This window comes from Mustela nivalis (assembly GCF_964662115.1).
Source record: "Mustela nivalis genome assembly, chromosome: 13".
Lineage (NCBI taxonomy): Eukaryota > Metazoa > Chordata > Mammalia > Carnivora > Mustelidae > Mustela > Mustela nivalis.
Genome location: NC_139032.1, coordinates 6,686,527 through 6,703,973, shown reverse-complemented (window position 1 = coordinate 6,703,973; position 17,447 = coordinate 6,686,527). Strand labels below are relative to the sequence as shown.

Here is a 17,447-nt window from a genome sequence, read left to right as displayed (position 1 = left end):
AGGCAGGCGAAGTGGGTTCCCGAGAAGAGCCCACCTGGTTCAGGCCCTCTCCCAAGGCCAGGGAAGGCTACCCTGGTCACTGCTTGGCGACTACTGTCTCATCATTCTAGAGGACAGGGTGGAGGACCTCCCTCGTCAGGTGAGGGATATGGAAAAAGCCAACTAGAGGGCATACGCCGGTTGAAAGCAGGATGGGCAGTTAAAAGTCCTGCTTTCCAAGTTTCCCCTTGCAAACCGATCACCAGGAATAGATACTGATTCTGAGTCACCTGGTCTTAGAGGCAGGGAGTACTGAGCTTCTGAGCTCGTATCCAACTTCCCCAAGTCCCCTGGGCCGCTGAGGCTGCCGATCTGAGGATCGCACCTGGAGCCGCAGGTGCTGGGCCGTTTCGCAGGTGCATTTCATCTTCTTCCTGCCCTCTACTTCAGGGCCAAGTGAACATTTTATGGAGTAATTTACAGACCTTTCCTCAGTTTACTGATGAGCAACCTGAAGCCTCGTTGGGTTCCTGACGAGGGTACCTGGCCTGGGTCCTGTGGCTGGTAAGCAGTTGGGCTGGGACCCAAACCCAGGAAGACAAATAGCAGATCCCATGCCCCTAACCAGCCCACTATATTGCCTCTCGGACACAGGGCAGGTTCAAGAGGAGGCCCGAGAGTGGACACCACACACTCTATTTGCAAAGACTGGGGTCCCGAAGCATTCTTCCCTCACACATACGATGCACACGGCGAGCTTCAGCTACCCAAAGTCTGGTTAGAATGCCAAAAACATACTCCCCTTTCCATTCCTGTTCGTCCTAGAAGCCCTGAGGTGACCTCAGCGTGGCTGAGAGAAATTTTCCAGCTCTGAAAATGAACTCAGGCAACAAGTTAACGAAATTATTTGGTTTGGAAAACAAACAGCTGGGAGGCAATGTGCTTTTTCCCAAATAAAGATTTCAGATGCCTGTCGGAGGCATATCGATCTACTGGTGGGAAGGAAGGAGAGCAGGGAGGGGGTATCCGTGAGCGACAGACATGCACACCTGTTACCCAAGTGATCACGGCATGCTGGGCTGAAAGGCCACCGCCTCCGTCAGTCCTGCACAAAGCCGAGATTCGCTGTGCAGATCGCGTTGTGTCCGAGCGTGGATGGCACACGCCCATTTGCCATCATTCACAATTGCTTAAAGAGCCGTAGCCATTGTAGTGGGCCTGCTCTCTTAGAAGGGGAACGAGTCTTCCCCGCGGACTGTGACCTCTCTTACAGTGAGTGCTGGGGTAACCCTGAGAAATGGTGGGGAGTGCTTGGCAGCTGGTGCGGGGGGAGGTGTGGGTTCAGCTCTCATCCTTCCCGCAGTGTTTCCTGGTCCGGGCACAGAGGGCGGCTAAGCATCGAAGCCAGGCTCCGCTGGCTTCCACAGAGATATTAAAAAGAATTAGATTTCCGTGTGAATGGAAACGGCGAGGTTGACCTTGTGTCTGCCTCCCCTCTCCGTGCCCCTGAGCGCCCCCCGGGAGGAATCTGAACCTGGGGAAGGAGTTAAGAAACAGCTGAACTGTTGGGCGCCTGGGTGGCTCAGTTGGTTAAGCAACTGCCTTCAGCTCAGGTCATGGTCCCAGAGCCCTGGGATGGAGTCCCACATCAGGCTCCCAGCTCCATGGCGAGTTTGCTTCTCCCTCTGACCTCCCCTCTCATGCTCTCTCTCACTCTGTCTCTCTCTCTCAAAATAAACAAATAAAAAATATTAAAAGAAACAGCTGAACTGCAAGGGTATCGTGAACTCCTCCGGCCTCCCTGGAAGCTGGGCGCCCGAGAGAGACCGTCGTCAGGCCGGTTGTTCGGAGAGCAAAGCGCATACAGTGGGAGTGAGACGAGCTCTGTGTGAGTCCGAGTTTTACCAATTCCCAGCAGCGTGTCTTGGGTAAGTCACTTCACCTAAGCTCAGTTTCTTCATCTTAAATAAGGAGACGACCTCGCAGTACGATGAGAAGGTCGTATAATATAGGAAAACACGCAGCACAGCGCCTGGACCACAATTTAGTGCTTGATAAACCACAGTCACTGTTCTTTACCTATTTATAATTATTCTCACCAACAGGATATAAAACCCAGGCTTAGTTTGCTCCAAAACAGTCAGCCCCCACCCGAGCGAGTCTGGCCTCCTACCTAGCGATGCACAGACACGTAACCTGGGGTCTCTGAGAGTAAGCACTGTTTGCTCAATCTTTCTATCGCAAGTTGCTGTAGAGTGTGGAGGGTCCGTGAGAGAATCCTCACAGGGTTAAAATGTCCTTTGTTTTACACGGGTAATATGCACCTCTGAGTTACATCCCACACCGCCTTCGCTTTCAGTTTAAAAAACACCACCGTCCTTTCCATGCGTGCCTGCGCCTCGTTAAGGAGTGAAAACGGGCTGTTACTAGAATGTCAACACAACTGTCCCTCTTGAAGCTCAGTTTATCTTCAAGTATTTTTTACATGTTCAGCCCTTCGTTTTATTTGTTTCTCCATGAGCCCGAAGATGTGCAGTGGTTAGTTTTCAGAATTCAAAAAAAACCCCCCAAAAAACAGAAAACAAACCCCCTTCCCTGCTGTCATCGTGAAGGACTCTGCCAGCGCTGGGGGGCGACGGGAGGTTTGCTCCCCACCAGGGAAAATCTGGGCCATGGAACTTTCTGAGGTTCTTTGTGTTTCACACGCGGAGAACAATTAAATCGCGCTGTTGTTCAAGGGAACATTCTCTCACGGCCCGAATGCACGAACCAGGGAGAAGTTTCCAGCACGGGCAAGGCCCATCCACTGGAGAAGGACAGAGATGCGGCAGATACTCCTCTGCGGGGGGGGGAGAAGGGCTCGGGTCCCTTTCTCTCCCCTTCCAGGCTCCTGTGGGCACCCCCCCTTCCCTGCCCCCCACTGGCTGGCGAGAGGCAGCATCCTACATTCCAGCCAGCATTAGGGAACGGGAGGCTTCTGAAGGGTTCCCAGAGTCATCTCTCTAATCTTTCTCTCCTCCTGGAGGCATGAATAATTTTAATATTGCCAATCCCTAAAATTCTCTTCTTCCCGTCTGTCTTTTTTTCCCTCCTCCCTCTTTGCGGTGTGGATTACCCAGCAGTACTGATAAGAGGATAATGAAACAATCCCTTCTCAACCGGCTCGGGCGGCTGTCAGAATAAAATGACACCATCCGCACATCCTTGACATGCTACCCCAAGCTAATTGATGGCAAACAATGGTAACTGTCACCTGTGCACTAAGACAAAGAAAACACACTCGTGTCACCTGATGGGAGAGCTACCTGGCAACCGATGAACAAATGTATTAGAAAGACGTTCTATTACGGTAAGAGAGGGTACATCTCCGAAGAACATGCCTATTAACTTTGAGCTTAAGAGCATCGCTGTTCACTGGGGAACAGAAATAAATAAGGTAAAATGAGAATTTATTGATGTCTGGACAGTTACATGAATATTCAGGTTCTCTTACAAATAGATATTCCCACATGAGCGCCAGACTTCCGTGGAGGCTGCCCAATTATACTTCCACATCGTGCAGCTGGATTTACAGCCAGGGAAGGAGTTATTAGTATTTGGAAGAGGACCCATGCTTACATGCCTTTCTGGGATGCTCTGTGATACAGCTAGCAGATGCCGGTTGAGGTCATCCACGTAGATGCCCAAGGTTACCGTCAGACATTCTGAAATACCAGGTGCAATTAACTGCGTGGAGCGGAAGCTCCTGGAACAGCTGCGTTTCAGAACAAAGACGTCGTGCTACGCGTGGAAGGGCGTCATCTGGCCGCTCGCCCAACTTCTCTGGGACCAGCATTTCATGCAGCCGCTCTCGGGTCTTCCCAGACAATGCCTGACTTCTCTAACCTCAAATCTCATACCTTATCTTTCTTCCCTTCACCTCCCGACCCACTTGCTCACAGAGGGTTCGTTACAAAGCCAGTCAGGAGGGTGAGAGGAGCAAAGAGGTCCCTGCCAGGAACCCGGTACTGCCACCGTGTGTCATGTCATCCCCCGCGTTGAGCAGGGCAGGAGGGCGGAGAGAGAGACGAGAAAGATGAGAAAGATGGTGCGGGTGGGGACAACCTTTCCGGGAAGCTCTGGCAGGAATGCTCCTCATCTTCACTTCTGGAAGGAAGTCTGATTTGGCCGCAAAAACCAGTTTTAGTAAAAAATACTGGTTCCTCCAGGTCCCCGTTTTCCAGTCCTTAGATACCTCCTCCCTGTACCTGCGTGACCACAAAAGAGGTGCCCTCCCTTTCAGATGCTACGAGACAACCCCACCTACTCGACTTCCATGTGATTATTTCTTCTTCCTCTTCCCCTTTCTCCTCCTCCTCTTCCTCTCCCCTCCGCTTCCTTCTCTTTTTCTTCTTTTAAAGTAGGCCCCGTGGGCACCCGGGTGGCTCGCTTGGTTAAGTGACTGCCGGCTCAGGTCATGATCCTGGAGGCCCAGTCGAGACCCGCACTGGGCTCCTTGCTGCGCATGGAGTCTGCTTCTCCCTCTGATCCTTCCCCTCCTCATGCTCGCTCTCACTCTCTCTCTCTATCCTTCAAATAAATAAAATCTTAAAAAAAAAAAAAAAAAAAAGCAGGCCCCTTGCCCAGCCTGGGGCTTGAACTCACCACTGAGGGACGGAGAGCTGCACGCTCTACCCACTGAGCCAACCAGGCGCCTTTCCATGCGATTTCTGAAATCATTTCACAGAGGAGACTTCTTGGAAACAGACATGGAACACATACAGCCAATCCGATGTGTAACGCAATATTCTTCTGGCCAACCCCACAGTTGATTTACCAACTCTGCGCTCTCCCGAGAGACCTCTCTCCCTTTCCCCACTCAGTGCAACAGCCCCTTTGGGGAACTGTGGTATTAGCGGGGAACCACAGTGCACACTGACCCCTGGCTCTGGGCAAAGCTGCCCAGATGATGAAAGTGGACTTACTGGGACCCCAGAGGAGCCCCTGTCCTCTTTTTTCTGTACTTTGCCCACGTAGTGGAGGATTTTCTTACTTTGCCTTCAGGTGCCTAGGGTTGCCTCTTAGTTTACTCTCAGGAGAGACAGAGAGAAGTCATTCACATGTAATCACGAATTATGCTCATTTACAACCTTTCTGAAGGAGTTTATTTTTTTTTCTAAAGATTTTATTTATTTACTTGAGAGAGAGACAGTGAGAGAGAGCATGAACGAGGAGAAGGTCAGAGATAGAAGCAGACTCCCCATGGAGCTGGGAGCCCGATGCGGGACTCGATCCCGGGACTCCAGGATCATGACCTGAGCCGAAGGCAGTCGTCCAACCAACTGAGCCACCCAGGCGTCCCTCTGAAGGAGTTTAAAACCTTTCCTCTGCCTGTGGGATGGAAGGTTCAGTCTTCAGCTGCGTGAATTTCAAGCACCCTTATTGTTGGGTAGAAAGTACACTTTAGCATCCTCCCTATGCTCAATCTTTGACAATTTTGTTTTTCTCCTGGGCATTAGGGGGTATGTCTACAAATGGCCTGAATCTCCAAAAACATAATCCTCGACAGTCAAGGGTTTAAGCCTCTTCTTCTTCTTCTTCTTCTTCTTTTTTTTTTTTTTTTAGGAAAAATAGACCTTACCAGAATTAAACCGTGCCCACTCTCTGTGCTATCCCTGCCAGCCCTGGGCTCACCATAACCAGAACGGAGTCTGCCTGACTTCTGGCAGCTTCTCCCCGAGAGGCCGCCACATCAGTGAGGGCTCGTCTCCCAGCGCGGCACGAGGCCGCCTCTGCAGATATCTGCTCACAGTGCGAAGACTTTCACAGTAGTAATTCCATCTGGGAGTCACTACATTTGGGCTTCCATAAACTATGGGAGGGAAGACGGGGTGCTGTGCTACAGGCAGTTTAATAAGTGGTGTGGATCCCTTCAATGGAAACAGCTCTGCTGGGACCTGTTTTAAATACTGGGCCTTAAAAAAAAATCCTTGCAAACCCATGGCTAAAAGACTACTAAAGTATTTGTTAAATCTAAAACGCAATGGGGAGGAGCGCCTGGGTGGCTCAGTTGGATAGGCAACTGTCTTCGGCTCAGGTCATGATCCTGGAGTCCCAGGATCGAGTCCCACGTCGGGCTCCCTGCTCGGCGGGGAGTCTGCTTCTCCCACTGACCTTTCTCCACTCATGCTCTCTCTCTCTCAAATAAATAAATTAGATCTTAAAAAAAAAAATAAAATGCTATGGGGATCAAAGAGCCTGTATGTACTGGCAGACTTTTATCTTATTTTTTAAAGATTTATTATTGGGGGGTGGGTAAAGAACAGGGCGGGGGGAGGGTCTCAAATAGTTTGACCTGGAGCTTGATCCCACAACCCTGAGATTATGACCGGAGCCGAAACCAGGAATCGGATGTTCAGCTGACTGAGCCACCCAGGCGCCCCCGTTATCGGCAGACTTTTGAAACACAACGTGATCAAATACATGGAAGCCACAAGTTTTCTTGATTTCACTCAGTCATCGATTAACATCTCAGATATTAGTGGAAAGCAGCAGTTGGCAAACCTGTTCTTGTAAAGGGCCAGATACTAAATATTTTGGGCATTGCTAGCAAGAGGCAATGTCCTCAATTCTTTGAACAACTGTTCTCACCCAAAAGTTAATAGTCTTTTTTACATTTTACATTCACAAATCTTAAAAACATCTTTCACTCTCAGGCCATCAAAAACAGGAGGCGGGCAGGCCATATGCGGCCCACGGTATCATAAATTAACTGTTGTAAGTCGACTACTAAGAGCCATATAGGTAATACGGAGCCTATGGACTATGGAAGTATGTTTGAATTATAGAAACTAAATCTGAGGTAAGCAAATGGTCAAGGATAGTTTTCTAGATGCCCAGGGGGTTATTTTGAGATCAAGTGCATGGTCTGGACAGTCTATTTATGAAGTGACGTCAGAAGGGACCAAGGCTTTGCCTCGGCAGGGCTGACCAGGGATGGTGTCAAACTGTGTAGGGTGAGGCCATTGGTCCTACTTCTTCCTTTCTCCGCCCAAGTCCCTGCTGATTAGACCCTCTTTTCACCCAAGCCCCCTGACACTCTGTAAAAGCAGCCCACGTGAATCCAAAATGCCCGGTTCACGGATCTGAAAATGGGTCTGAGAAGAGCGGAGCTCTGAGTTCACTTCTTGACTTGAATTCTTCTCTCAAGGAACACGCGCTCTCAGGACAGTGACTACTGAACCCCACGTGGCAGCTCCCAGCACTAAAAGGAAGGCAGAGAATGGGTTCCAGTCTCCGTCACAGACATGGACTGGGTCTGGGGGCGATTCTCTAAGTGTTTAAGCAAAGAGGAAGGAAAAGAGAAGGGAACCCCCGCTGCAGGGAGTGCACCCAGTTTGACATTGTGATTCTAGGGGCACTGCTGCCCAGGTGATGGGCTTCTAATTTCAACTGGTTTTTCTTTAGAGACCTCCAGGGCGTTTCCTTGACCTAGAAATGCTACATGAACGACTAATGGTGCTGATCAAACCGCCCGTTTGTTCAGGCTTCCGGGCGGTCCCCATTTCTCGCAGCGGCATGACGGCGATTTCAGGCACCTGTTCTTTCTCCTTCACCAAACTGTAGCAGACATTGTCCTGGCATTTGGGTAAAAGCCACAACAATAACTAACAGAGGCTGAACACTTGCTGTGTGCTGAGGACGACTGCAAACGCTCTGTACGGCATTGAACCCGGCGACTGACCTCAGGGAGAGAGAAATGGATTTGAGCTGGAGAAGAAGGAACATTCCCACCTATTAATGTCCCATCTGAGCACACAGCGGCCACCCAGGCGGTCAGAGGTATTGTATAAAACAGGGCCGACAATAGCACCTAAGAAAAGAGGATACCAAACACGGGTTGGTGCAGCTCCCACCCCAAACGGCCTCAGAACTGCACAAGTAGGGACCCTACATCATTACGAACCACACAACGTGTTCGGGGGTGGCTGACGCATTACAGCTTTGATTTCTCAGAAAAGGTGACATGCATCCCGGTGGGCCAGGGGGAGAACCAATTTCCTCCACATGCCGAGGACAGTCATCCCCCCTTTCCTCTGAAGAGTGAACACACAGCTGCCCGCTTTCTGCAGCCCCTGGGAGACGGGGGAAGAGGACTCTCACAGACTCCCCGGGGGAGGCTGCTGTGGAGACGGCGGGTCCACGGCCTCCTGGGGGTGTGGGGACGTGTTCGCAGCGCTGCTGCCGGAGCAGACGCCGGACACGAGCCGCTGAATTCACGGAGAGAGACCAGGGCTGGAGCCAAAGGGAGGGACCAGGCGCTGTCTGGAAACTGTCAGGAAACTGTCAGGAAAGCCAGTGCAGCCGCCACACTTCCTAGGAAAAGGGGGTTACGATGCTGAGGGGGAAGCTGTACCTTCTAAGGCGTCGGTGCCAGCCAGTAAGGAGGCCTTGCTGCCATGAGAGGGACAGGGCACCCTCCAACGCTCCGGACGATGCGCTCTACGCCAGCCCTCGGCCACTGGAATGAATCAGGTCCACGGTGCCCTCTTCAGCCAGTGCCTGCGACATCTTTTCCTTTCCCCGTTAAGAGTAAAATACGACAAATACCATCCAAGCTAATTCAGTCATGTCCTTCACTTCTGAGTTTTATGCTACTCACGTTTATTTTCAGGGTGAAGATAAGCGTCAAAATATGAACTTCCACTGTGTGAGCGACAAGCACCGTGAAAATGCCCCCTTCCCTTTTTCCTTCATTCTTCACGGGAAAGACACCTCTACCTCTTCCTCCCTTTCCTTGGAAGGTCAGTTCAGTAGAAGCAGAAGGTCAGGACTCGGTAGCCAGAAGTCTGGCCCATAACCTCCTAATCGCAAAGTAATTAGCTCCTCATTCCAGAAATTCTATCCTGATTCTCTGTCTTGCCACCTGTTTCCCAAGACCTGCTTGTGGCCTACATCGAAGTGCACGCGGCCCTTTCTTCTCACACCTGTCCGAATGCCGGCAAAATAACACAAAAGGAGAACAGAAGAAGTAACAGTGCAAAGACAACCAAGACTTTGCTCGACGGGTATAGAGCTACAACCGACCTAGCTTCACTACTTTCTTTTCCTCCACGAGCTGTGGAACTATTTTTGCTCATCCACAGAAAAATATTTTTACGGCAAAATCCTGTACATATTATGAAACTGAATAATGCAGCTTAATCTTGCGTGAAAAGCTAACATGAATACAAGGATGTAAGTGGATATGGGAAATTGAAGCACCAAATTAAGCAGCTTGCAAACATATAAAGTCATTAACATTAGCTGCAAACACACGAGTGTGGCCTGTGCTGACTGGGAATCACAATTTTAATTTTCTTCAGTTGGGTAGTTACAAAATCTCACTCTTAATCAAAATATGAGTAATGATTAATGAGTGGGGGAGTAATAATGAGTAATGGTCGGGGGAGATGAGCTTAATATCCATTGATACGTTTTCTGTAATGAGAAACAGAAATATATACTATGGGGCAATTTTTTCTCCACTATTTGATTCAGTTTTATTATCTTTGTAAGTATTTAATTATAAGTACCAGAGTAACATAATTCTATTTCTCATTGTAAATATAGGGCCTATTAGCTATAAATTATGTTGTCTTCTGTGGACAGATTTCCATCATGTGGTTTTCACATATAGATTTTGCTCCAATTTTCCAATTATTATATGTTTAAACTTCACCTTCATTGAGGTATAGCTGACTGGAACATATTTTCAAGTGTACATTGTGGCGATTTGATATACTATCTAGATGTGCAAGGTCCCTCTCCCCCATCCAGTTCATTATGGGCAGTTCTTATTGGAACTCCCACCTGTCACAACTGAGATCATGTTTTGCTGGAACATTCCCACGTTTTATGATCCAGAGCAGTAGTTTTCAAAGTGTATTTCCTGGACCAGCAGCACCCAGTGTTGCCTGAGAGTTTGTTAAAGATCTCTGCCAGAAATTCAGATTCTTGGGCCCAGCCCCGATGTACTGAATCGGAAATCCTGGGAGTGGGGCTCTGCAACCTGCATTTTCCCAGATTTCCCAGGTGATCCGATACACACGAACGGACTGGCGCAGAGCCGTGGAGGGCGAAAGCTAGAGGTTACGGCTTTGAGTGTTTGCAACTGAGAAGAGCGGGGCTTGATGCTGCTCTTATTATTTTCTTTTTTAAAAAATACTTTATTTTTTAGAACGAGAGCGAGCACGAGAAGGAGGAAAGCCAGAGGAAGAGGGAAGAGCAGACCTCTCGCTGAGAAGGGGCCAGACAACGTGGTGCCTGATCTCACGACCCTGAAATCATGACCTGAGTGGAACCCGAGAGTCAGACGCTTAACTGACCGAGCCACCCAAGCCCCCAACTCCCCGAATTCCCAATCCAACTTGAGAGATGAACCACAGAGGTAAGGGATGTAAAGAGAAGTATGAGATTCTGACAAGCGGTTCAAAGCAATGTCAGAAAGAACATGGGAAATATATGGCCAAATGTTTCCCTTTAAATCACTTCTGCAAGCCCAGTGTCCACCTCCTTCCGGCCACCGCGAGTTCCAAGTCCTTCTGTCCCTTTTTTTACCTCTGGTGAATTCATAACAAATCACTGCTTTTGAAGATCATGCAAGTAATATCTGTTGCATTTTTTTATAATGTTCTATGCCTGCTTTTATAGAGTTCATGTTATTTGATCTTCACAATTCTGTAAAGTTTAACCTACTGGGAAGTTTCTGTGTCAACTTAGAACCTTCTAATAAAGTCCCTAAGTTAACAACCACTGTTTGCAAGTAGACTGTATGAGGCACTTTTATATAACATTATTTCTAACCCCTACAACTCGGCAAGCTGCCCCAAGATAGCAAATGTATTCAACTTAAGAATATAGAAAATGGGGGCGCCTGGGTGGCTCAGTGGGTTAAACCGCTGCCTTTGGCTCGGGTCATGATCTCAGGGTCCTGGGATTGAGTCCCGCATCGGGCTCTCTGCTCAGCAGGGAGCCTGCTTCCCTCTCTCTCTCTCTGCCTGCCTCTCCATCTAGTTGTGATTTCTCTCTGTCAAATAAATACATAAAATCTTTAAAAAAATAAAAAAATAAAAATTAAAAAAAGAATACAGAAAATGTATTAAAACATAGACCATAAATTGCACTAAAATGCAACATTAACTATTTCATAAAGTATGTTAAATCTTGCATAGATTTAATATGGTGCTATTTATTATAAAATGTGATGATATTGTGAGAGAGAAGGCTTCATTCCCCAGTAATGAGGGGACTCTAAAAAGAGTCTTTGTTGTTTTTCTACAATTCTCTATAATATGGGCGTTATACTTTCTCCCGAAAAATCTAACATTATATTCAAAATAAAAATAGTTCAATAGAACTTGCAAGTTCTAAAACATGATAATTAGTTTATAACTGAAAACAAGTGGTACCAATAAAACCCCCCATGCTTGCTCATTTCCTTGTTCCAGCTGCCCGAGCTGCTCACTCGACAGGTGGTTTCTGTGGGACTCGAACATCTCAACCACGCTGGCCTCTATGTTGCCTTCATGGCTAAGGCCACTTGCAGAGGTCATGTTTTACTGAGTCCGTAGATCATTTTGTTTGCAGGAAGCCATGAGTTTTGGGACCACCCGTGGGACAGAACCTCTCCCATGCGGCATTCTTCGTTACGACACTCTCCTGGTATTACAGACTCACTTGCTTATGCTCGTCTGCTCATTAGTTGACCGAGGAAGCTGACAAGACCTTCCTCACAGGCACTAAGCCTCCAAAGAGGCCACCTTGATCTACTGACTGTGAACTACTTCTCCCTCAGACGATCAGAGAAATCACCCACATTTACAGGCTAATCTGTAAATACAGGGGCATTATCTAGATATCTAGGGTACAGAACTTCTCAACAAAAGGGGAGAAAACGTAAGTGAGCCATCCCTGAGAACTGTTCCTCCTTGTCCCAACCTTTCCATTAGGTCACCAAATTGCTCTCCGGTTAGCTCAGGATCGGGTCTGGGAGCCCTGGGATTTTCAGAATAGTAGGCAAGTAAACGCCTCAATGTAAAGTAGCCCTCAGCGTGGCCTCAACTGATATTTTACCTGCTTGACCCGGGAGCCCTGTTTTCTTTCACAGAAATGCAAGTCTTTTCTGGCGAGCCTTCCTAATCAAATTCTGTCTCATCAACTGAAAACGGTCTCCGTAAGGGAAGTCAGCATGGTAGGAGACTTGTAAGATTTGTGTGTGTCAGAAATGACACCTTCCCTGTTCTTCCTAGTGCTCTGCAAACTCCCCCTCTCTTGGAATCTCACAGTCTGCTATTTACCGACCCACTAAAAATGTCCATTTCAAAACTGTGACTTCTTCGAACTACGAGTCTTCAGTCGTGTGGTTTCTAAAACGTCTTAGTGTCCACCTTGAACCTGCTTCTGATCCTACAACCACACGGACTCAAAGGGTTTCTGACCAAATATTTTTACGATAAATCAATTCACTAGCACTTAGAAGTATAAGTGCTTGACAATCATTAAACAAATATTTTCTTGACTTTGTGTGGCAGAAGGTAAAAAGAATGGCTCCAAGCACTCCTACATCCAGCCAACTCTTAATCTTTGTCAAATTGCCTTAACACCTCAGAGTTCACATTTAACTAATTGATGAACAGCTTCATTTTCCTGTGGCATTTTTCACTGTTTGGCTTCTTTCCATAGGTCTTTGGTACAGGTCTGAAACCCACAGAAACATGCACTCCCGGCACGTGCATTTCTAGAACTTTAGAAGGAAGGTTTAACGTGTTTTTGTTTTGTAGTTTTTCCTCCTGCTTGGTTCTTCTCTGGGTTTGCTGTGTATTCAGCAAAACAGAGGACTTAATCAATTTTTCAAAAAGGTAAGAACAAAGAAAGTGAAATAGGGCCCGAGGGAGAAAGGAAAGAGGAGAGAAGTAGGCAAGATACACTTTCAGCTACACACTGACTCGAGAAGTAAAATTCCAAGAACAGGGTTCAAGAGCATGGCCACCTGCCTGCTTCAAATGTTCCCAGAATGACAGAAAATTCCAGGCACTCTGAAGACGCTCTGTTGACACTGCGACAACGCAGGCTCCTCGCCCATTGTGGCAGCTTGCCTGTGGCGGCTGGAGGTGTGAAGCTAAGAGCCCATCGTCGTTTTGAAGACCCAATACAGAAAAAAAAAGTGTCGTGAACAAAAAAAGGAAATCTGTCTGGATTGACAAAGCTGGTTCAACATTTAAAAAAAAAAAAAAAAAAAAAGGAACAACACTGCCAGCCGTACAAAGCACACACCAAGAGAAGTGAGACTCCTAAGTTCTGAAAGTCAGCTACACACACAGCGAAGGTACTAAGGTTTTCCACAAATAGAGACAGCCACACCCCAAGTGGGAGTGCAGCGAGACTAGCCCATTCCGAGAAACCACCGGCATTAGACGTCAGGCTGTTCTTCAGTCAAGTCTGGTTAGCTTGGACTCTTAACTGCCGGGTACCAGGTCCTTAGGAAGATCATGGATTTCTGGACTGAAGTAACCAGGGAAATGTTGTATAGACTGCTGTAAACCGATTGTTAATTAAATGTGCGAGAATAAGTGTTCACATATCAAATATTTGGCAAATCAAACAGACATATGTGCAAACAAAAACGAGTCACGCTTTCTCATGTATATATCTAATACAAAATATTTACGTGAGTTGATAACATTGTGCTTTGGTATATCTCATGTGTATGTACCTGCACCCCAAACCTCTGTAAGATGTGGTCTGCCCTTCTCCTAGGGTTTTGAAAGGCTTGCTTTTCTCTAAGAAAATGTACCTGGAGCAACTCACCAATGGGACAACATTAAGGATGTCTTGACAGACCCTCTCAAAATATTTGCTTATGGGGAATGCCTGGGTGGCTCAGTGGATTAAGCTGCTGCCTTTGGCTCAGGTCATGATCTCAGGGTCCTGGGATCGAGCCCCACATTGGGCTCTCTGCTCAGCAGGGAGCCTGCTTCCCCCTTTCTCTCTGCCTGACTCTGCCTGCTTGTGATCTCTCTCTCTGTCAAATAAATAAATAAAATCTTTAGAAAAAAAAAATATTTGCCTACGGCCCTTTCCCCTGCTTTCAGATCAGCTGAGAACTGGAAAGTTAAAAAAGTTACAGAAGCATGACTTTTTGTATTCCGGCGTTATGCATCAATAACTTCTTAATTCTCTATGGCTTATTAGTGCCTTTAAAAAGAGGGAAAAAACCCAGTTTGCTGCCAAAACCTGGCTCTGGGAATCAGATGGGGGTGGCAGGGGGACCTGCGATCCATAGATAATAGAAAATCCCCATCGTCTGGAGTGTGGAGCTGGTGGGACTTTTGCTTTCATATTCATAGCATGACAGTAAGAGCTTTCCACATGTGAGGAAGACACCAATTATGTTTGCACAAGTACAGAATCATTATAGAGAGTGGAAAATGGACAAAAGTCTGGCCTAACAGAGTAAACGAGAAAAAATAACTTCCTTATTGAGTATTAATCCTTTCCTAGTTTTCTTTGCATAGGGTGAAATTTTCCAAATCTAGAGTCATCTGTTCTTCAAACGTGGGCAGAAGGACACTGGTCTGGGAGCGCCTCCCCTTCCCCCCACCCGGTAGCTGACAAACCCTTCTTACAAGGTGTCTGACTGATGTGAGACTTTTCTTAGAGACCTGGGGTTTCCTTTTGAAATGCAAACATGACAGTAACTGTTCCATTAAGAAATCCACATGCAGCCTGTTACTTGAGTAAGGGGGAAACATTTCCTTTGGGTCTCAATCAAGTTAATAAATTTAAGATACCTGGGCGAGCCGGGCACACTGGACTTTGGGCAGAAGCCCAGAACTACAAGAGCTAATGCATTATTTGACTGTGTCTCTTTAGGAGAAAAAACAGTCTTCTGCCAACTCAGCTCAGGAATCAGATGGGAAGTGGGGAGGGGGCAACTTGTAGCTCGTTGAGAAAGCAAACTACAGATGATCTTAGGAGAACCGTTCTCATGTGAGTGTTTCCTTGAGCCAGAGCGAAGGGCCTAGAAGGGGACAGCTGACGCGGCCTCTGCTGTGGTTACCTGGATAGAGGTCAGGCCCCGGCCCGGGGGAGCATCCCACGGCCCCGTCAGCAGCAGCAGCGTCGTGCGGGGAGGGGGCCGACTGCAGGGGCTGCACGGTGAGGCAGTCCGAGAGCAGGTCGGGGTGGAGTTCTGCGCTGGATCGCAACTAAGAGATGGAGAAAACAGAAGACATGTCAGAAAGGGAAGCTGTCCCTCGGAGTACCTCTGGGGAAAGGCATCATGTCCTAAGGTTCAATGCAATGCAATTCGCAAGTATTTATTAAGCAACAGTGGTGGGTCAGGCATTGGGCTTCATAGAGAGTCGATGATGGTTACTTCGCCAATCCTGATAACACCTGGCAGGGGATTCTGTAAAGTGCAGCTGGAGAAGGACTGGACTCCACTCTTTGAAGTTTCTACTTCTGGGAACCCAGTTTCCTATTATGCTTCCTTTTATTTGCTCTGTATCTAATCGGAACTTGTAGTGATAACAAAAACAAATTCAAAAATATTCGGTCCAGATTCGAAGGTGCTTTTTTTTTTTTTAAAGATTTTATTTATTTATTTGACAGACAGAAATCACAAGTAGGCAGAGAGGCAGCCATAGAGAGAGAGGGAAGCAGGATCCCTGTTGAGCAGAGAGCCTAATGGGGGACTCGATCCCAGGACCCTGAGATCATGACCCGAGCCAAAGGCAGCGGCTTAACCCACTGAGCCACGCAGATGCCCCTGAAGGTGCATTTAAAATACAGACATAGGACCAGGAAAATATCTTGGAGATAACTGAGAAATATCCATTGAGATCTGGTGCCTATCGATTGTACATGAGAGGAAAATACATAGGTTAAGTTTTTAAATACGACAGAGCATAATTAAAAGCAAAACTCAGGTTGTCATTAGCAGCAACAAAAACCCAACAGTAGTTACATGAAAAAAACAAAAAGGCCGACCTAATTTAGATCTTCATTTTATCACAGTAACAAAGTAATTCTTTATATATTAAAGAGTTTCATGTAAGAAAAAAAAAATCAAGCCGTAAAAATGTAAGAATAAAGAATAGGCCAAATTTATCTGATTTCTTTATGAAAAAGAATTGTGAGTGTAATTTGAATGGGGAAAAATCATAATGAGAGGTTTAGGTATAGAATAATATCAACCTTCTGCTTCCATAAAAACATAATACCTTAAAAATATAGAACAATACCTGTTATGGATACTGCAAATAGTTAGCATCCTCAGTATTTCAAGAGAGCATAGGAGTTGATTTTGCTTTTATCCAGACAAATCTGAACCTTCAACTGCACGGCTGGTGTACACGGACTCACCCAACGAGGACTCATGGAGCGTCAGATGCTCCTCCAGGCTCTAGGACCACTGTGGTACAGAACGTCTGCTCTAGAGGGGAGGGAGCCCGCGAGCACCTATCGTACCCCATGTCGGCGGCAGCTGACGCAGGGCAGGGAGACAAGAGCAAGAGGAGGGAAAACGACCTTGGGCAGAGGCGCTGGGGAAGCCGCTTGGAGAGGGCCCTTGTAAAGAGCTTGGAGAGGAGGAAGGGCGGAAGTCCTGCAGATTCGTGGGGCAAGAGCCCACCAGTCCCACAGTGCACCTGGATGGTCAGAGAAGAAATAAGACTAGATGGGCCAAGCCTGGGGCCTGGAGAAGGGAAACAAGATGGAAGCAGTGATGTGGAGGGCGTGGGGGTACGTTCCTTAGAGCCAGGAAAGGGCGGGCCAGATCCCTGCAGGCTCTTAGAGGCCCGGAAATGACCCAGTGAGGGAGGCGGGTCTGCCTCACTGTGCAGCCCTTGATACGGAGAAAAAAGATTTTTAGAAGGAGAAATATGAATGAGCGTAAAGGATGTTCAGCATGCTTGCAAGGAAATGCAATGTCAAAACTTTAAAAAACCTTACCAAACTAATAAAACTTTTAAAAAAGAAGGAGTGGTAGTGAAGGTACAGTGAGAGGCATTCATAAAAGTTGTTGGAAGGAGTATACCTTCTAGCACAAACTTTCTAGACGGTATCTGGAGATACTTTTTTAAGAAGCATAACTGAGATCATTTAATCTTAGAATCTGTCTTAAGGAAATAGCCAGAGAGGGGAAGGAAGATTTATATCCGATTTTTAAATAATACACAGCATTATTTGTAGCAATAGTCATAATTAGGGAACATTACTTAAATGTCCCCAACTAAGGCTAATAAATGATCTTACACCAATTTGAAGGACTCTTAGTCAACCATTAAACTGAAGCCCATGGAGATAAAAGGAAAACACAAAATTATATATATAAATAAATAAATAAATAAATATATGAATATATATATATATATATATAAAATGATCATTACATAAAGCACATAGACAAAATATGGTAAGGAAGTACAAAATCCAATTTTATTTAA

General features: G+C 46.8%; 1 protein-coding gene across 6 annotated transcripts in view; it reads right to left on the bottom strand.

Moving 5' to 3' along the window:
* The window catches only part of GLIS3 (GLIS family zinc finger 3), a 438,156-nt gene that overhangs the window by 51,532 nt on the left and 369,177 nt on the right, over positions 1-17,447 (bottom strand). For all 6 annotated transcript variants that reach the window (XM_082694388.1, XM_082694389.1, XM_082694391.1 and 3 more), the window contains one exon: positions 15,059-15,206. In XM_082694388.1, coding sequence (XP_082550514.1) covers positions 15,059-15,206 — 148 coding nt within the window. The remainder of the gene's footprint in view (positions 1-15,058; positions 15,207-17,447) is intronic.